Below are 21,967 nucleotides of genomic sequence, written 5' to 3'. Positions count from 1 at the left end.
CAGCTACATTTTACTGAATTATATTAGCGAAGTACTCCAGTGGTGGAGTGCTTGCTTAACGTGTGTGAGGCCCCAGTTGAAAGCATAGTACAGAAGAGAAAATGTTACTCACTAACACTTTAATGTATGCAGATAGTTTTTGTTCTCTTATTGATTTGTGAAAGCGCTAGTTACTTTCACATGAGTAACTATAAAATATTCAAAGGTGGGGGCTTGTCCATTTGGTCTATTAACTTCTTTAAAGTTTGAAGGGATCCATTAGTGGGAAGGTTTAGCTAATACTAAGAATGGTTTTGAATACTATAGAATTTGCACAGTGAATAGAAAAGGCTTGAACGCTTATGGTGTAATAACTTATTTTATCTCATCTATAGATTGAGATTAAATGATTCACTTGGGCATACCTTCTCATCTATAGATTGAGATTAAATGATTCACTTGGGCATACTTTCTCATCTATCTCCCTCTTCAGAAACCAGTGAGGGCTTCTTTTGGCACCAGAAGTTTTGGTAGTAATTATAAGAGTTGACTTCACAATCTGGCTTAAAAAATTTAATACACTGCCAAAAATGCTAGTTATATATTTTTTCAATAACTCACTAATTTAGCCTTCCTCAATTCCATCCATCATTTCTTTTGTACTCTCTATTATTTAAAGACACAATGTGAATCTTCAGTGAATAGGATGAGTAATAATATGTTCCATCTGGAATAATATAAACCCCATACAACCATCAAACCAACTCTGGGATTTTGGTCTAAGCGTGGATTATTAAACATTTTTTTGATACTTTGTTTTTTTATGCTTTTAGGTTTTACTATGGTGAGCAAATGAGAAAACACATACTTAAACACACTTAAAAATTACAGAGCCAGAAAATGGTATTTAGCAATCACACAAAATAGTTAGAGGTGATTAATAACACTTTATGAAAAGGACACGGAACCAAATGAGCACATTTTCACGGTAATTTCGTATTACAGAAATACTGAAATGAAACTTAAATGCCATGGCAACTGATTGGGGTTCAATGTGTGTGACAAATGTCCTTATTCTAAGTAGATGGATGCGTTTCACTCAAAAGCACAGGTCCTGGCTTAGGAAGCTTAGGGCCACAACCAGGGGACAGCAGCGAGAGAGAGAGAAGCGTGCTATCTCCACTCCACAAGCTCTGCCGCAGACGCCTAAGCTGCGTCTGCAAGGTCTGGAAGGCTGCGTCTCAGAGGGGCTAAAGAGAAGTGAAATCCAGTCAGGGGAAGAGCTGACCGCGGGTCACAGCAGAGGCGGCACAGGGGCGACCTGTCTCTGCCCAAGAGGGGATTCCGGCCACCCTGGCCACCGTCCTGCCACCGGAGCGGCTCCCTAAGCCACCTCTAGGTTCTCGAGCGCCTTCCGCGGAGAGGAGCCCACCTCGCTCGCGGCCGCACCTGGTCCGGAGTTGGCTCCGCCACCGAGGGCAGAGCCGGCGGAGAAGGGACGAGGCTGCAGGCTCGGCGGGGGATTGCTTCTGTCTGGGGCCCGCCGAGGAGAGGAGGCTGCGTTCGTGCCTCGCGCGCTCCCGTACCGCGTCCGCCCAGCCAATCCCGCGCTACTCGCGCGCCCCGGAGCGTTCTTCCGTCCCACTCAGGCTGGGCCGGCTCCTTCCCGCTCCCGGCGCTCGGCGGCGGCGGCGGCGGCGGCGGAGCTCACACTCCTCCCCTCACTCTCCACGAGTTGCACGCCTCGGGGTGTAGCTCCGCCCCTGTCCCCGAGTCCGCCCCCGCAGCCTCCAGAGCGTGTGCTCCCCCCACCCACTTTTTTTTTTTTACCCCCCCCACCCTCAGTCTCTTGCCATCCAGGCGTCTTGGGTCTCACTCCGCAGAGCCTCTGGGTCTCGCCGGCTTTGGCCCCGCCGCCTCCGCGCTCGCACGCTCGCTCCCTCGCAGCCAGGCCGCCGCATCTCCCACCCACCCCGGGGCTCGCTTCTTCCCGGCCGGACCCGGGGTCGCGCGGCCCGACTCCGCCCCCTCCGCGGACCCGCGCACTCCTGGCGCGGCCTCTCCTCCCCACGCAGGCCACCGGGCGCTCGGCCCTCCCCCCCCTCCCCCCCGCTCCGCTCCCTCCCTCCTTCCCGCTCGCCTCGCGCTCCCCGGGCGCCCTCGCTCTCGCGCTCTCCCAGGCAAGCGCGCTCCCGGCCGGCGCGCTCCGGACTCCGGCTTCTCCCGGCTCCTGTCAGTGCGGTGACTGCGCTGGGAAACATGGCGACCGAGGGAATGATCCTCACAAACCACGACCATCAAATCCGTGTCGGAGTCCTCACAGGTAACTAGGGGGGTTGGGGGTTGGGGGGCGGGAGAGGAGGTCCAGGGGTCCGCAGCGGCCACGCTGTCCTCGACTTGCCTGAGGTTTCTCGCCCGTGGTGGTCCTCCTCTGCGGCCTCGGGAAGAAGGCAGGCTGAGGAGGGGGACCTGGGGGGGGTGTTGTATTTTACAACCGCGGAGAACTGCTTTGGGGTGGGGGATCCGGGTGTTCCCGTGTGCCCCCCCCCCCGGAGAGAGCTGGGGCAGGCTCCATGGGGTGTCGGGCCCCAGCGCCCTCGCAGCCAAAGTCTCTGGCCCCCGGGGACCGAGGGGCCGGTGCGGCGGGCGCTGCGGGGCTCCGCGCTGCCGGTGCGGGCGGCGGGATCCCGGCTCCGCAGTCTGAAGCATGCCGCTCGGGGTTGGCCGGGCGCCTCCTCCACTAAAAGCTCTTGCGAGAGGGGGGAATCCCATCTCCACCCCCTTTGCTCCCCTCCCCCCCACCCACCCGGCGGCCCCACGGCACCTGCCTGACACCACTCGGGGTTCGGCAGGCGAAACTCTGCTCCTCCTCTGCTGCCCCCTTTCGCGGGCCAGGTGCCCCCCCCCCCCCTTCAGCAGCCGATGGGACACTCCTCACCTCCCCCGGGAGCCAGGTGATAGGCTCGAGTCCGGACCCCGGAAAGTGCCTTTCTTCTGCCTTTCCTAGCAGTGGGCCCTCCCTCTCTGTCTGCTGCTTCTCCTTAGAGAGGACCGGCTGCTTCCCGTGGCCGGGAAATCCACCCCCCCTTTTTTTCTTGAGCTGGAAGGATTCCCCCTGTCTGATTCCTTTCTCCCCCCTCCCTTTTGGGAACCCCCCCCCCCATCCTCAAGCCCGGGTAGATGGTCCTGAGGCTGGCGAGGAGCGCACTTTTCCCGGGTCGCGTTTCCCTCCCTCGCGGAAGTCGAGTGTGCTCTGCATGTCTGATTCCGTTGCGTTGTATTTGGGTGATATCCCTGAGTTTGGAGATGGACAGTTGCTGCAGAGCACGACTTCCAAGATGAATAGCAAAGCCTATTTGTAGGGGTTTCGGCTGTGGTTCTGGAGTTGGCATGGTTCGACTGTAAATGAATGGAGAAGCGGGGGTTAAGGAATTATATTTGGAGTCTGAGGCTCCAAATGTGGAGTAAAGGAAATCCAAGACTTAGTGATGAGATTTCGGAAAAAGAAGCTATGTAGCTGGGAATCCTAGTGTTTTTCCTACTTCATTTTATTTTTTTTCCCCCTTCTTGTCGAATTCTGACAGGTTGAGATGATGCCCGGAAAGGAACTAAATTGAATGAAACTTGCATTTATTATAAGGTGGAAACAAATCTTTGATTTTGCCAGTAGATACCGACTACAATGCTTAATTTAGCTGCTGACTTTTATGAAAAGAGGATACCCCTGTTCCGGTTCCCCCTTTTCAGTAACTGAATTTCCTTTCCACGATATGTATTTGCAGACGTTAAGAGTAGTTTAATGAATTTTTTTCCGATTCGAAGCCCCTGGAGTGAAGAAAATAATCCAACTCAGTTGCAGGGAAGGACACCCCCTTCCATCAGAATATGCAGATGAGGTGCATCTTTTTCTGCTGAAACTGTTTCCTTCTATGAAAACAGTTGTAGCTTACAATTCTTAGAGTTGCTCTTGTTGGTTTTAAAAGACTCTGACAGTGTAATGTAAATGTACATACCTTTTGTCAACCGTTAACTTTTAATTTTGGCCATGTTTAAAAAAAATAACAGATGAGTGAATGTGACATTTTATAGAAACCAAAGTATGTCAGCTGTATGTAGAGATTGGAAGGCCCTAGATGTTTAAAAGTTAAACTGTAGAGTTTGTTTTTGAAGAGCATGCTTGATTTGTTGAGTCTTACTCTGTATTTTTGTTTTGTTAATTATCTTAATTTGGTCAAGTGACAGCACATAATTGTTTCGCCGAGTGCTTTGAAAGATAACAGCCCTTGTCTATACTCTGAGGGATAATACTGATGAGTGACCAGTTGAAAAGATGCACCATTCCTGTATAAAAGTTGTCTGAATATATTGCCTATGAATTTGGGGCATAGATGCTAAAGGGAATCTGTTTAAATTGAATAGCAGAAAATGTGATTACCTGAGTGAAAATTTTAGTACATTTAATAGGGTCAAGAAGAAATGGGCAGTTTAAAGGGGAAGTGAAAGTCAGTGGCAGCAACCTTATAAATAAATATGTGGTTGAAGATGAGGCTCCTGAGCAGAATAAAAATGAAGCACACAGGCCTTGAAAAGTCCAGGTGGAAGAGGTAGGTGGCATAATGTCAAGGAGAGAAGATAAAGTTGGCAACGGAGTTAAAGACAATTTAGAAGGCGCTGTCTCGTGAGAATGAAGTACAGTAGTCTGGGAGGAAAAGTCTGAGGCCAACTATACAGGTACAGCTGAAAAATGAAGCTGTAGATTTAGATGAAATGGCTACAGGACAATAGAGTTCGATGATAAAATGGATATTTGAAATCAGAAGTGACTCTAGGGATTTTTCTTGAGGAATTACTGATGCAAGTACAGGATTGCTTACTATGAAAGAACCTAAAAGCATGGAGAAAAACCAGTAGAAATAACACAAGCTACCATTCTGTTAATAGTTGATTTTATTCCAAACAGCTTAATTCTATGGATTGACATTTTATGTGAGTGTGAACAGTGGGAAGAACAATCCTCTGAAAGTGAAGCTATGTCGATCAAGTTTGTGGATTTTAGAACAATTTTACTATAAATGGGTTTTTCCTGAATTTTAGAGTAGATTTAAAGGCTACATTTGAAACTGTGATTCTTTCAAGTTATAATTTCTGCCGCCTTTTTTTTTTTAAAGCTAGCATTAAACTTTTTATCCTGCTGCCTTGAACTTTATCCCAAGTGCTATCACATCCAGCTAGTTTGTGGCTTTCTTTTTTGTTTTCTTTCTGTGTTTCTTTCTTTCCTCTTTCCCTCCCTCCCTCCTCCCTCCCTCTTGTTTTTTCAAGACAAAGTTTCTCTGTGTAGCCCTGGCTGGCCTTGAACTCAGAGACCCACCAAACTCTGCCTCCCAGTGCTGGGAGTGTGCTGTGGCCCTAGCTGCTTGTGACTTTTTTAAAAGCTGAAGGAATGGTTTATGAGAATGCCCTGGTGCTGGACATGATGGCGTGTGTCCTTAGCATCAGCACTGGTCAGACTCAGGCAGGACACAATGGCGTGTGTCCTTAGCCTCAGCACTGGTCAAGCTCAGGCAGGACATGATGGCGTGTGTCCTTAGCCTCAGCACTGGTCAAGCTCAGGCAAAAGAAAGATCTCAGATTCAAGGCTGGAGTGGAACCAAAAAAGTCTCCTCGTGTGTTTCACAATAGTAATTTTAAGTGTTTTTTTTTTTTAATCTAAATCTGTCTTATAATGTGGTCTACCCTTATAAACATTTTACAGTGTGACTAAATAATTCTATATTGTCACTTCTAAAGTTCTTAATTGACTTCTTTGTGACATTGTTGTTGCCTGTTGAAAGATGGTATTTGATTGATGAAAAACTCTATTCCCTAGGTGTTTTTCTCATCTTCATTTCAGTTACGAATTTAACAAATATAGTACAGCCAGTGAAGCTATCATATGAATTAACTTCCTTGGAATTTTAAAAGGAAGGGAAATATTTAGAGTGGTATTTCTTTTTTGCTTGACTATCTTGAATTGTGATAAAGTAATATTGTTATTTAAATTATACTGTTTATTAATCAGGAAAATAAAAATGAATATACATGAAACTAGGTTGTACATCTTTAAATGTGTATGTGTGCATGTTTGTGTGTATGTGTGTGTGTGTGTGTGTGTGTGTGTAATGTAATGGAGCATGTGTGGAGGTCAGAGAGCAACTTTCAAAAGTCAGTTTTGTCCTTCTACCATGTGAGTCTTGGATCAAACTCAGGTTGACAGGCATGGCAGAAGCAACTTTACTCACCTAAGTCCTTTCCAGTCCTACATTGAAACATTTTATGTTGAAGATTATATACCTCTAAGAATTAGTATTTTACTTGTTATTATCTGGTGTAGATTTGTAGGAAAAGAAAATTATATAGTTTTCTGTGACTTAAGTCTAGTATTTTAGTAATGTTTCTTTTTCTGATGTTCTCTAATTATGTTACTATTTATAGCAGAGACTAGTGGTAATTTAATAATGATTAATGTAAGACTAGTAAACAAATATCTGCTACCACAAAACTAGAGAACAGACATAGGGCAGATATAGAGTCTTTTTATCAGCTTTAGTAGTATTTATACTTGGGTTCAGTCTATCAATTACACAGCAGACAGTATATTTTGTATGTGTCATATTTCACTTCCTTTTTCCTATTTTGAAAGAAGCTATTATCCACGCGGTAAAATACTTGTTACTCACCCTCCTGCCCCCCAGGACAGGCCTTCTTTTTGTACCAGAGCCCTGGTTGCCCTGGACTCGCTTTGTAGAGTAGGCTAGCCTCAAACTCAGAGATCCACCTGGCTCTTGCTCCCAAGGACTGTGATTATAGCTGTGCACCACCATGCCCCGCTAGCATTTCTATTACTTTAAAACCTTTATAGCAATATTGCCAGGGAAATAATGAAAGCATGCAATGGAGAGTAACGGAGATCATGCTCCTGTGTGGATTCAGTGTCTCAGTAGGTAACACTGATAATGTTTGGTACCAGGGTACTCACAAAAAAATAATTCATTGCCTAAATTTTCACTAAGAGTAGGGTATGTTAGGAAAAGATGAACCTTTATTTTATTTTATTATTTTATTTTTTTATGATGGAACCTCGCTATATGACCTAGGTTGGTCTTGAACTTCAGATCTCTTGCCTCTGTACTGTAATGCAATGATTATAGATGTGTGCTACCACACTTAACTAGGATAAGGTGGTGTTTTGTTTTGTTTTTTTGTTTTTCAAGACAGGGTTTCTTTGTGTAGCATTGGTGGTCGTAGACTTATTTTGTAGACCGGGTTGGCTTTGAACTCACAGTGATCCTCCTGCTTCTGCCTCTCTGAGTGCTGGAATTAAAGGTGTGTGCCACCATTTTGTTTTCTTTTTTTTTCTCTGAATAATTATATGCTTCTATATTTAGTTGTAGATTTGAAGTCACTAAGAGATATTTGAACATGAGTAACAGTAGGAACTATTTTAAAAAGCTAGAACATAAAGATATTACAGTTAACATGAACATTTAGTATTTCAGTCATTCAGAAATAGTTGTTTAGAATGTCAGCTGAGGAGATGCTACTCTTCAATTCTGGACTGGTCTAAACATTTATTTTATTGTTCAAAGCCATACATTATCCTCCCCCGCTCATAGTTGTGGAGATTGAACTAGGGACTTTTGGGTTTTCGGCAAGCACTATCACTGAGCTGCACTCTCAGCTGTATTATTTTCTGAAAGTCCTTTGACTGTTAATGATATAAATGCATCTTTATCTTAAAAATAATGTCATGTGGAGAGCGGGGACTGACGCTGACATGAACTCTGGTGCCCCATATTTGACTACTTCCCCTTGGTGCCTAGGCCTGGTGACACTCAGAGAAAGGATAGGAAGGCTACAAGATGAAACTTGACAGGCTGTGACCATATGTTGGGGGAGGAGGTCCCCTTCTTTCACAGGCCCAGGGGAGGGGAATAGGGTGAATGAGGGAGGGAGGGGAAAACGGGAGAATACAAGGGATGGGATAACAATTGAGATGAAATCTGAATAAATAAATAAATAAATAAATAAATTTCATCCAATTTTACACAATTTGATAGTTTATCATTAGATAAATATATTTGTAATTACTTTATCACTTTGTAATTCTATGTCTATTATCATAATAATAGTTTAACTTTTAATGTTTTAATTTTAAAATCTATTTTGTCTTAAATAAGAAGAGATACTTTTGCTTGCTTTTTGTTTTATCCTTATTAAATATCTTTTTCTTTCACTTTCAGCCCATGTGTTTGTGTAACTTTTAAAATACAAAAGTATATTTTGCCCTGGGATTTGCATTACAAAAAGATCTGGACAGCTTAAGTCAATAAATAAATACATTTATTTAAAAGCCTGCCCAGATGATTACCTATAGATATGTTTGATTTTGCTTGAAGCATAAATCAATTAGAATATATAGTCAGTTTTACTTGTATTTCTTTTGATAATTAGTAAAAATAAGAATACTTTGCTGTACATAAAACTAGTTGCAATGCAAATAGTAAAACTGCAGACTCTTATAGAATATGATATGACATAATTGGCTGATAGAGTATTTTTGAAGATGTATTTGCCTCTATTAATTCAAGTTAAATATTAGATTAAAAAGAAGAATAATGTCATTAAGTAGACAAGTCACTATTGAAAATAAAACCTGAATTCTATCCAAGGAATTGTATATTCTGACAATTTTACCTTCTGTGAAATAGAGTTAAAAAGAAGCCTACTACTTCTCAACTCTGTTGTTTTATGAATTCACAGATGTAAGCAATATATTAGAGAAAACTAGTGATTTACTCAAGGTAGGAAAACTGTTGGCCTTGCACTACCTACCCAAGGATAAGTGTGACCTCCTGGCCCTCCTGCTTCCCGTCCCTGTGATGGCGTTTCAGGCATGTGCTGCTAGGCCAGACTTCATGCAGTACTAGGATTTAACACAGTGTTTCGTGCATACTAGGCAAGCACTTACCAGTTAAGCCTCATCTCAGCTTTCAATTTAACTTCCAAGCAACTTAATACTAGTACCATTACCATTACTTGCCAAAGACTTAAAAACTTATTAGTTGGTGTATAGCAAGTTTCAACTATATTAAAAACACATATGGGGCTGGAGAGAGAGCTCATTGGCTAAGAGTCCTGACTGCTCTTGTAGGAAGACCTGAGTTTGGTTCCCAGCAATCAAATGGAAGCTCACACTGTCTGAAATTCTGTCTTCCTTGAGCACAAAACATGCATGTAATACATGTTCATCCATTCAGAGAAAACACTCATGTATAGAAAATGAAAATAACTTAAAAAAAAAAATAAGCTGCTTGACTTGAGCGTATGTAGTAGAGAGCCAACAGCACGCTCCTGGGGAAGAAGTGATGAATAAGAGTCTATTTTTACCTAAACTGATGATAGATTGCTGAATAAGTTGAACAGGGTACTTTTTTGGAAGTCAGTTAAGTAGGTAAAATATATACTTTGCTTCTGTAAATAGGATTGAAGAACAATGAAATATATTTGGAATTTGGGGTGTTAAAAAAAAAGAAAGTCTTGGAAAAAGAAAGCACTGCTTTTTCTTCCTCTGGATCTGTGCTGAAAAGAAAATACCAAGGAAGAAGAAAAGACTACTTTTATTTGGTTAAATGTATATTCATTAAAGACATTTTAATTAAGTGATCTCCAAAAGTAAATTTTAATATTATGAAATAGAGATTCTCATCAGGTTGTTTAATGAATTAATAAGCTAATTTGTGTTTAATTGATTAAAGAGAACTCTTGAAAATTTCCTAACTTAACTCCAGTAACTTTCACAGTAGCTTACCAGTGTTTATATGTACTCAAAGAAAAGGATTAAATCTATTGTACTTAAGAAAACTGCTAGTTTGAAAAAAGAGTTAGAAAATGATATGTAAAAAAGTATTACCATAATTTGTACTTTTGGGGTACATGGCATTGTATCAGGGATAATCTGACTCTAAACCGTGAGAACAAACAGTATTTTTTCATTATCAATTTTACTTGAGCATTTGTAAACTAAATTACTATTAAAATAAGCATAAGTAAATCAGGCATATAGTGTGGAATATATGTATACTTTTAAAATAAAATCAGAAACTTTAAAGAAATTTAAAGAGAACATATTATATGATTCCCAGTCTATTTATTATTGGAATTTTGGAGATACACACACACACATACACACACGCACACGCACACGCACACGCACACACTCACACATACACACACTTTTTTTTTTTTTTTTGGTTTTTTGAGACAGTTTTTTTTTTCTATGTAGCTTTGGCTGTCTTGGACTCACTTTGTAGACCAGGCTGGCCTTGAACTCATAGCGATCCACCTGCCTCTGCCTCCTGAGTGCTGAGATTAAAGGCATGTGCCACCACCACCCAGCTTGATTCCCAGTCTATTTTTAAAAATAATATTTTTATTTTTATTTGTGTGTATGTGTGTGCGTGAACTTGCTTGTCTGTATGGGTATCGTGTATATTCAGTTGCCCAGGGAGGGCAGAAGGGGGCTTTGAATCCCAGGGAGCTAAAGTTATAGGCAGTTGTCAGCTATTTGATATGGGTACTGAATGCAGGGTCTTCTGAAAGAGCAGCAAGTGTTCTTAACTGCTGAATCATCTTTTCTACCTCCTATTCTGAGATTTTAAAAATATTTTCTGCTCTTAGGATACTTTGATTTTAAAAAAAGTTTTTTAAAGATAGGACTTGATTTATTTATTATTAAGTATACAGTATGCTGCCTGCATGTATGCCTGCACTCCAGAAGAGGGCACCAAATCTCCTTATAGATGGTTGTGAGCCACCATGTGGTTGCTGGAAATTGAATTTAGGACCTTTGGAAAAACAGACAGTTCTCTTAACCTCTGAGCCACCTCTCCAGCCCCCTTTGATAAAAATTTAAAGAGCAAGATGTTGTAAAATGTTGGAAGACCCATATTTAAATCTTAGTCTGGCTAAGTTTTATACCCTTGAATACATTAAATTCTGCCTCTTAGTTTTTCTCACCACTGTAATGGAAGATTTATTCTGTAAGTTCATGGAGGCTCTCAAGACAATATCTTGCCTTTTAGAGAAATATGGGATATTAGATTTAATTTTTCCTGTTCTTATAATTAGATTATGGAGAGGGGAATAAATTATCTGTAAAATTTCAAGACAATAAGAAAAGTTAAAAATGTCTGAGATTTTTCTGTAATTATGAACTGAAAGAAAGATTAATCCAAAATGTCAAACTAAAAGACTAAAAGAAAACTTTGTGGGATTAATAGTAGTTTTAATTTTACACTTGGCTTTAGACTCAGCTTAAACATCATTTCTTTAATAAAATCTTTCCTAGAAATTAAACTCTTAGATTATGTTTTTCTTTCTTGTTTTTCTATAGAGAAACAGTCTTATAAATGTCTGTGTCTTGTAATTATATGCACTTGAGAGGCTTCCTGGTGTAGAAAAGACTTAAGAGCCAGACCAAGCTGGATCATACTGAGGTAGTTTGAATGAGAATGGCCCAGAGGGCTCATTGTGTTTGAATACTTGGTCCCCAGTGGTAGAACTGTTTGAGAAGGATTAGGTTTTATGAGCTCACTGAAGGAGGTATGTTACCTGGGCCAGGCTTTGAGGTTTCAAGGGTTGGGTCATTTCCAGTGTAGCTCTCTGTCTCTGCTTATGGAACAAGATGTGAGTTTTCAGCTGTTCCAGCTGCCATGCCTTTGTTCCGCCATCATGGACTCTAACAGCCCAAAATCATAAGCCCAGTTAAATGCTTCCTTTTATAAGTTTTCTTGGTCATTATGTGTTTTGACAGCATTAGAAACTTTCACTAATATAAACCTTTAATTCAGGTAAGTTATTTAACCTCTGTGAAGTTGTTTTCTTCTCCAGAATTATCCTGGCAACACATTTCCTCCTCAATACAAACTTTTAAGAGTAGAGAGCATACTTTACTTGTATATCTAATTGCTTCTCTCTCTCTCTCTCTTTCTCTCTCTCTCTCTCTCTCTCTCTCTCTGATTGATGTTGTTTTTTGAGTAGCTTTCTAGCAGTTTCATGTGTATACATGTTACTATTATTAAAATGAAGTTTTAAAACTCTTCAAGCTGTTTGCATTCTTGCTTCTTTTGAGCTATTTTATTGCCTACTAATGAAATAGTTGTATATAAAGTAATTAAATAAAAAAAAATAGGTGTTGTGAAATGTCTATACAACTTTAGAAAGCAGCCACTCAGCAACATTTATATCAACTAGCACTTGCCTGTTATTATTAGATTGACAGTTCAGATAGATGCACTTGAGGTTTGTTTTTTTTTTTTTTTTTTTTTTTTTTTTGGTAAGCTCTATATTCCTTGAATAAAGATATGATATAATACTGTGTTTTGTATCACATTTTCAGACAGTGCTTCAGTTGATGACCATACTTTGCATGATTATTTTAGATGAATGGAAGTTGATGTCTTCATAAAAGCTGAAAACTTGAGGGAGCTGAAGAGATGATTCAGAAGTTAAGGGTCCTTGCTGCTGAGTTTGGTTGCTAGTACCCACATCAGGTGGTACACCATCACCTTTAACTCCAGCTCTGGGGATTTGTTGTCTCCTCTTAGTCTCTGTGGGCACCTGCACACACATAACATACACAATAACATACACAATATATGTACATATAAATAAAAATAATTCTTTAAAGATAACCTTGAAAATAGGTAAAAAATTGAAATTTTGTTAGTTTGAAAGTTCATTCTCTAATGAGTAATACAACATAGACATTCATCAAAAGTTATGCCTCCTCTGTCATTTATAAAAGACATTTGAGCCAGTTTGTTGTTGTTGTTGTTGTTGATGTTTTTTACTTTAGTGTCCTTGGGTTTAAATGTATGTTATTATGCTTACTTTGTAGGACTGGTATGAGAAACAAATGAAATGATGTATTCATGAATTACTAAAACACCAGTCCCTCTACTAAGTTACTAATATGGTAGTGAATAAAAAAAAGGCCTTTTGCCCTTGGAGTTTATATTCCAACACTGACTTGAGAACATTCATGGTTTATTTATGTTCCATTCAAGGGAACACAGTGTTGCTGTATTTCACTTTTTTGTGGGTGACCTAAGTATAACTCTAGAACTTAATCTTTTTTCACGTTTAGCAAGTTTTGATATAAAAATTTAAGTTTCTGTACCTTTTCTGCTAAGATAAACTGGACATGATTTTTTTATGAATAAAATTTAAAAGACATTTATTAGATATTATATGGTCTGTTTATATTAAGTGCTTTGGATATGTTATTTAATCTATACAGCTTTTGAAAGGTACTATCTTATTCCTTTCAAACTGCCTATAGAGTACAAAGGTTAAGTAACTTGTTAGGACTCTATTAGTGGCACTATCAGTTCAAGCACAGGTGTGACTGTTCTTAGCAATTATGTTTTTAATCTATTTTGAAGATGTTTTATTATAGATTTCAATAGAATGGATCTATAATGTATTAACTTTTCAGTTATGACTTTTACATACATGATCTTCCCTTCTTGGATCCTAATATATTTACCCTTGGGAAGTATTAAAAGTCCCCGCCAAGAATTATATATGAATACTTGTAGTGAAGGTCTAAAAATATAAACACTTTATCTTTTGAGTTTAGAGAATTAGAAGAGAAATATCACTATAATGAGGGATTTTCTTTGTACTTGACTATTTCAGGACCATGACTAGTTTGTCTTGCCTGATAATGAAATGTTAAGAAAAACATAAAAGCTTGCTCATAGAAAATAAATTCAATTTGAGTTTTTAGTAGAAATTAAACTTTAAAACTTACCTATTCTCTGGGTTTTTTTTTAACCTAAGAAAAAAGTAGATTTAAATGATTTTTAGAATCTATTCAGGTAAGAATAATTGAATATCTTAAAAATACCTTGAATACAAAACCCACTATTTTTAAGTACAAAAATATGAAATATTTCAGTGGTACTTAAAAGTTAGTGTTGAACATTTTTGTTCTAATGTAAACTTTAAAAATTGTGCATTCATAAAGTTAATGCCCACATTGAGCAAGTTACATTTGAATTAATCAACTTGCAAGTAGCAAAGCTCCTCAATTTTTGTCATGCTCTTAGTTTAAAATGACCTATTACAGTATCTTTGTTATAAATATTTAATAATAGCATGATAAAGTATAAAATTTAGTATCACTGCCTTACTCCTACAGTCCTTCTAGTGCTGCCACTTTAAATTTTGGTTTTTGTCTATTTTTTATGCATTTGAATTTGACTGCATGCACTCAGTATAATACATGAAAGCTTACATATCAATCAACAAGTGGCCATAATTAACACCTCCGTGTTTTATTAGATTTATACAATAGTATTTTTAGAGAAAGTACTAGTTTCCAAAACTCAAAAAATTATGCTTTTTACATAAAAGTCATAAATCTCTTCCTCACATGACATGGTTTGTAGATTACTGTCTCCTTGAGATAGGCCATATCCTCATTCTCCACTTTCCTTTATTTCTCATATATACAGCTTTCTTTTTAATGGCTACATGCTATTGCATCATAGGCTATGCTTTATTTAATCAGTACCCAACTAGTGATCATTGAGGTTCCTTTTATACTTTTTTGGCCGTGATAAATATTATAGATGATACTTTCATACGTTTATTGTAGCACGATTTTAGTTTTTTTGTAATATAAAATTAATTAAGTAGATTTTTAGGTTAAAGATGTAATAATTTTAAAATTTTGATGGAAATTACCAGCTTGCCTTCTACTGTGACTACATGTCATAGTAACTAACAATATCACCTTTGTTGATTATTAGCTTTTTGATAATTATAAGTTCTTTTGACGTGTCATTCTTGAGTTTTATAGATAGATTAGAGCATTGTTTTATTGCTAATAAAAGTTACTGAACTTAAACATGAGCTTTAGTGTAAAGGGGAGCATGACTTAACCGCAGAGCAGAGAGGAGGTGCTGACTATATTTATGGGAGCTTATTCTTTATTTCATGTTCTATTTTTGAGTATGTAATAGGTTATCTTTCTTACATTCAGAATTGGAAAGAGTGGTGCAGTTTAGGCGGCTATAGTAATGGGCAATTCCAAGTCTCCTCTTCCTAACTAGAGAGGCCACGGCAAAGTTTTCTTTCTCATGATATTTTTGCATGTAATACTGAGTCCTTCACTTGGCACATGTCCATTTTTGGATATGTAATTGTTAGAGTTGAGCCCCTGGATTGGTCCCGTGTTATATTTCATAGCATATCCTTGGCAGAGAGACATTAAGTAGGTAGCTTTACGAGAATCACATTGTCTTAGTCAGGGTTTTATTGCTGTGAAGAGACAGCATGACTATGGCAACTCTTATAAAGGAGAGCGTTTAACTGGGGCTGGCTCACAGTTTCAGAGGGTTAGTTCATTATCACCATTGCAGGTAGCATGGTGGTGAGAGCTCTACATCTTGAGGATGGAGAGGATGTGTCAGTCTTCTGAGGCTGTAATAACAACATACATTAGACTGAATAATTTTTAAATTATGGGAACTAATTTTGTCTAGAGTGTGTTTAGCACAAATATGGAAGTTGATAGATTTGGTGTCTGATGAAGCCTTGTTCTTTATGAGTAATGTCTTATACCTAATGCCATTCCATGGCTTTCCATAACTCTTGGGGGGTCATTATTCCCATTTTCAACTATGCAGAGATCTTATACTTACAAAAGTTCACTTTGAGGGTTACATTTTAACATACTACTTTGGGGGACTTATGTATTCAGACTGTAGCAAATCATACACTATGATAAAAGTTTTCTAAAGGTATTTTTACTCCTCAAAGGGTAAATATATGCTGGACAGCTCTTTTACTAAAGGTTCCCTGAAATCTTTGTTATATTTGCCCCATTTTCTGTTTTTCTGTGAATGTGCTCAGTTAACTTGGGGTATGATAATTAGTAATGAATCTAAAGCTCTATTTGTAGGACTCACAGTGACTGACTCTTTTCATACTCTAGATAAGTGGTTATCTAACAACATCTTAGAAAAGTAATCTACATGCAAGAAGTCCCTTTATATTGCTTTATTTTGAGTTTACAATAAGGTATGAATCTTTGGTCTTTTCTTCTTCTTCTTCTTCTTCTTCTTCTTCTTCTTCTTCTTCTTCTTCTTCTTCTTCTTCTCCTCCTCCTCCTCCTCCTCCTCCTCCTCCTCCTCCTTCTCCTCCTCCTCCTCCTCCTCCTTCTTCTATTACTTTCCAGTCTACTTCTTAAAAGTTGTCCTTAAAAAACTTGAGAAATACTAGTATAAGTATGGTATAAAATGTTTTGTCGCAGTTAGGAGAACTGGCCCTGAGGACGTGAGAGCAGGTGAGCTGGTTCTGCCTCTCACTGGTTCCAGCAGGGGCCCTGTATTTCATCTGGGCAGCACAGTAGAGCTGGTCCTGGTGGAGGGGGTGCAGGTGAGCTGGCCCTGAGGGCAAGAGCATGGGAGAGCTGGCCCTGCTATTGGCGGTACAAGGGCTGGTGGTGGTGGTGATGGTGGCTCCTTTCTTCCTTGCCACCTGGAGTAGCTGGTGGGTCATGAAAGAAGGAGACCCAGCTCTGCCTCCTCACTACCTGTAGCACTTGGGAGAGTGGGCACTGCACCTTGCCTGGGCAACATAGTGAAATTGGCCCTGATGGTGAAGTCATAATTGAGCCAGCCATGAGGGAGTGAGAGTGGAAGAGCTGGCCTAGCCCTGCACAGTCAGCAGCACTTGGGAGAGTAGGCTCTATATCTTGACTGGGCAGCACAGTGGAGCTGACTGTGGAGGCATGAGCATTGGTGAGCCAGCCATAGGGCAGAAGAGCAGCTGACCCTGCCTCCTGTTAATGGCGGATTGGGTGGCTTAGCTGGAGTAGTGCTGAAGAGCTCACCTTGGTAGTGTGGATAGGGGAGAGCAGGCAAGCTGAGCAGCTTGGCTACCACCCAGACCCAGATCAAGGGTTCTGAGTTGGCCCAACCCCAAATCTGTATCAACTGCAAATGCGTAGGAATCATGAAAGGGCCAGTCCTGCTGTTCCAAAGCTGCAGGAACTTCACCATACAGGGCAACAACAGGATAGCTGGAAGGAGTCCTGGTGTGCATCCAATATTGATGGTGTCACAGAAGCCAGAGATGTCAAACCAGACCAATGACTCATTGCAATGGACATTTGCAAGTGAAGATGTGTAGACAGAAGGATATTCTCTCTGACACACTGTGATACACTACAACTTCGATGATACGATGTTTTCAATGCTTTGTTATTTCTATTGTTTGCTTATGTGTTCTTTATTTTGGTGGGAGATTGCAATGGTGAAGGGTAGATATGAGGAGCTGGGGAGATGAGTGGGATGTGAAACTCACAAAGAATCAATAAAAAGTTTAAAAGTTTTTGCATAATTAAATAAATTTGGAATATGCTGCATAGTATCCATTGTTTTGAATCTTCGTAACATGGTGTAAAGGATAATATACTGAATATGTGAGTGATGTACACTTGTGGATGCTCATAAATTTTTATTTGTCTAGTATATCCAAACATTTGAAAACAATAATTTTTCAAGGTAGTTTACAATGCTGTTCAAGTCTTCTTTAGGAAATGATTGTCTTTCCCCTGTAAATGATCTTTTGGAAGCCTACACAAGACCTTTATATTTGTTCTTTATTATTTTTGTTGTAAAAAAGGAGGCTATATATTGAACTGTACTTGTTTGAAGTTGAATAACAATGACTTATAAAAATTATGTGTAAAAGATAATAGATGTTAATAATATATCAGGTGCAAAGGAGAATAAAATTTAGAGCATATTTTTGTAGAAAAGTTTGGTAATTACTAAGAGAGCTTAATAGGGGACTTGGATTTTCCAGTTTTCCTTTGCAAATGGGTTTGTGATATATTAACTTAAAATCTGCCAATTATGCATCATCATAAAACATTTATTACTTTCTGGTTCTTACTGCCACTTAACAGTGGGTCATGTATAATACATGATAGACTCATAGATGAATAATGAAGATTGCCCACTTCTATAAACTGCTAAATAGTGATATATCTAATTTTATCATTCTATTATTTTCCTAACTTTAGTTGCATTTGTTAGCATATAATCCAACTCAGTTATAAAGTACTAAATTCTTTAAAAGCTTAAGTATTAGAACTTGATTGTAAGGGTGTGTGTGTGTGTGTGTGTGTGTGTGTGCATGCGTGCGTGCACGCGCGCACTCCTGTGTGTGCATACATGTGTGTGGAGGTCAGAGGACAACCTCAGCTGTTCTTTAGGTGCCATTCACTTTTTCTTTGTCACAAGTAGGCTTGACTGGCCACCAGGGAGCCTTTGGGATTCTGCTGTCTCTGCTTCCCCAGCTCTGAGATTATAAGTATGTGTTATCACATCTGGCTGTTTTTTCCTTGTGTCCAAATGTATATGTATTTCAAACTTAGCTCCTCATGTTTAATTTCAAATTCAAGCCTTCATGCTTACAAAGGAGGAAGAACTTTACAATCTGAGCTGTCTCCCCAGCACCCCAAATGGTATATATTGTAAGATTTTTGTTTTCTTTGTTTTGTTTGAGACAGGCTCTTGCTTCATGACCCAGGCTTGACTTCTAGCTAAAACCCTCTTGTTTCAGCCTCCCAAGTTTAAGGATTGCAGGCATGCACCTTTATGACTGACACTCAAGTAACTTTTGCATTAAAACACATGCTAATAGTGAGTGATAGAGTTTGCAGAATTTTTTTTTCTCTCGTGTATAATGCAAAGTAGACTTTTTCCGGCTTTGTGGACTATAACATTTCTATCACAGCTCCTTAGCTTGCCCTTGTAGAGTGAAAGCAGACATGGGCCAGAAGTAAGTGAATGTGATTGTACTCCAGTAAAACTTCATTTATTAAAAACAAATGGCAGGACAGCATTAGCCTAATGACTGTAGCCTTCCATTCCCCTCCCTAAGACAGTATATATTAGAAGAATTGAACTTCTATATTAGTTATAGTTTATATTCAAAATTCCACAAAACTTTTATATTTTAAATTTCTGTTTAGTAGCTCTTCTATTTCTGTAAATTAATGGGCTTTCACATCAGGTGCTGCCGGCTGCTGTTCTGAGCAGCTGCACTCACCTGTGATTCTAGTCCGGCATTTGCCTCTCCTACATATGCATTTCTACATGGCTGTTGATTTTGCAGTCTTGTGGTATGATGGCTGGTTTCCAAGAAGGCCTGAAATTGGCACAGCTTTACTTCCATTATTTTGTTGGTCAAAATAGATATAAGCTCAGTCCATAGTATTGTGGAAAGAAGTTGTACAGGTGTGTGAATAACTAGGGCATGTGGCTAATGAGGGCATCAAATTAAATCTTTACATCATTGTCTTTTATTTCAAGTTAACAATTCGAATTGACTAGTTTTAGTAAAAGAGAACACTTATTTAAAATTTATAAGGTTTCTATCTCACAAAATGCAAATAGAGGATGAGATCTTAAAAATACTGTGCTTAAAGTTGAAGGCCCATCTTTGCTTTATGGTATTTTCTATCACTATAGACCTGTCTTTTTCACATTGGAAAGAATGGCGGTATTAACACTTTTCTAATTACTTATTCCTTACTGTTTGAGCTATTCAGACCACTGACTTTAGTGTGCTTAGAAAGTTTTTGAGGAAAAATTCAGATTCTCCTAAGTCAACTATTTTAACCACAGAGACAAATTGCTGAATAAGTTAGTAACAAGAAGGTCACTGAATGTGTGGCCCTTAAACAGTCTACTTGCATCCTCTCTAGTGAATTGGGAGTTTCTTTGAGACCACCAGCAAACAGGACACAGAGATCTTTTGTATCTATTATCAGCTTAAGGCACTACAGCTAGGCAGATTCTCTGCTATTTAACCCAGCTATACTGGCCTGGCATGTCCCACCACTGGCCCATTACCTGCCCGTCTTTGTCTTTAGTCCCAGCTCTTACAACTTCCTGTGTCCTGCTGGTGACTGCTGCACCTGAGCTTCCTTCCCAGAATCCTTGCCTCTGCTGGAAGTCCTGCCTCCTTCTCTTGCCTCAGCTATTGACTATTCAGCTTTTTATTTAATCAATCAGAAAGTGGGGGAAGTGTATGTTAACAAAATATGATACAGCCAGAGAATACCAATACTGAAGTCCAGCCTGTGATCAGCTCTCTGCTGGTACAGAAATCAGCATTTGATTAACACAAAGATAACCTTTACACAGTTCACAAAACCATCACACCAACACTCTAGTCATGCATTTATTAACATAAAATAATCTTAATAAGTAATTTCTCCATTTCAGACGTAATTTGCTTCATCTTTAAATTATCTGATTACATTTGGTTTATTATCTTGGACATTCATTTACTTTCTTCCTGTTTTGAGTTATGGACACTATCAGCCTCTAGTATCTCACTTTACTACTATTAATAGACACTCAGATAATGAAGGTGATCTTAGTATGCTGTTGCCCGTGATTTGTAGGGTTGTTTTGGCTGATCTCGCTGCCTGAATACATTTTTCCTGTGGAAAGGACTTACATGAAAGCAAGCACTGTAAATACAGAATGAAATAAGAGCTATAACAGGAGTACAAGCAACAAGCTGTGGGTGCAGAGGAAGGAACAATTAAGTTTGACTGAATGGCTGTAGGAGGGATGACATTTTAAAGAAGGTAATGTTTGAGCAAGGCTTGGAAGAATGAATAACTCACCCTTAGAAAAGAAAGGAAAAGATAATCTAGTTGTCAGATGTCTTGGCTGCTGAAGGGGTGGCACCGGAGTGTCTAGGCTGAAGTAGATGAACTTAAATATAGATTTAAGGAACTAGGGATAAATAGCAGCAGGCAGTTAGGTGACTTTAACTTTTTTGAATCAGAATTATAACAGGTAATGCAGTATTGCTATATTTAAGCCTTAGGTGACTGTACAGTAGGTTGAAATTTGAGAGTTCCAAGTTTTTAATTAAACAGTTCATTTTAAAGAGAGAATCTTGGACTAAGAAAATACTTTTAAGGATTTTATATAAGCTAACCCAATCTAATAGGTAAAGACACTAAGATAAAGTTAAAGTGAGTAATTAATGTTACACATCTTGTTTATCTTTGGGTATTGCTCATCTCCCAAAGGTTAATGTGCTGTAAATTTGGTCACATGAAAACATATTGAAAAGTAGTGGAACTTTTAAAAGTTAGGTCCTGGTGTGAGAGGATTGAATCTTGACTGTTTTGGTGAGAGGGATAATGCTGGTCCTGCAAGTAGATTAGTATCACAAGAGTGGATCGGCTCTTGCTTCTCTGCCTTACCGCCCTGCCCCTTGCTCTGCCCCACCCTTCAGTCCTCCCTTCCCCTTTCCTGCTTCTCCTCTTCCGGTGGCTTTCACTCTGTAGCTGAGCCTAGTCTCGAACACATCATGTATCCCAGGATGACCTTAAACTTACCGTGATCCTCCTGTCCTAGTTCCCTGAGTGATGAGATTACAGGCATGAGCTGCTGTGCCCTGTTTTAGTTTTATCCTATCTTGAATTTCACATAAACGCAATGACTTCTTTCATTTCACAGTATGTCTGTCACGTTCATCTGTAATATTAGAATGCAGTCTTTTCAATGCTGTGCAGTATTCTAGTGGATGGATAGATTATTATTGTATTGATAGACTTTGAATTTATTCTGAGTTTCACTACAATAAATAAAGCTGCTCTGAAAATTCTTGCATATGTCATTGATGAACACTTTGTTTTATTTCTTGGAGTAAAATGATTGAATGGTTGTATCTCTGTTAACAGTGTAGAGAATTTGAGTTGAATATAGGACAATGAAAGTTTAAGTGTCTTTATTTGTATTTTTAACTATTCTAGTAGATGTGCAGTGGGTTTTCACATTCATTCTCAGGAGGATAATAATAGTGAGTACTTTTACTATGTGGATTTTTGGCATAT

At 39.2% G+C, this 21,967-nt stretch overlaps 1 protein-coding gene across 18 annotated transcripts in view; it reads left to right on the top strand.

The window, feature by feature from the left end:
- The first annotated feature begins 2,097 nt into the window (after positions 1-2,097).
- GPHN (gephyrin) overlaps positions 2,098-21,967 on the top strand; it is a 391,499-nt gene continuing 371,629 nt past the window's right edge. For all 18 annotated transcript variants that reach the window (XM_084792850.1, XM_084792848.1, XM_084792845.1 and 15 more), the window contains exon 1: positions 2,098-2,302. In XM_084792850.1, coding sequence (XP_084648976.1) covers positions 2,239-2,302 — 64 coding nt within the window. In that variant the 5' untranslated portion in view covers positions 2,098-2,238. The remainder of the gene's footprint in view (positions 2,303-21,967) is intronic.

Source organism: Acomys minous (genome assembly GCF_964271855.1).
Source record: "Acomys minous genome assembly, chromosome: 8".
Lineage (NCBI taxonomy): Eukaryota > Metazoa > Chordata > Mammalia > Rodentia > Muridae > Acomys > Acomys minous.
Note: the sequence above shows the minus strand (reverse complement) of the source record. Positions and strands in the feature narration are given on the sequence as shown.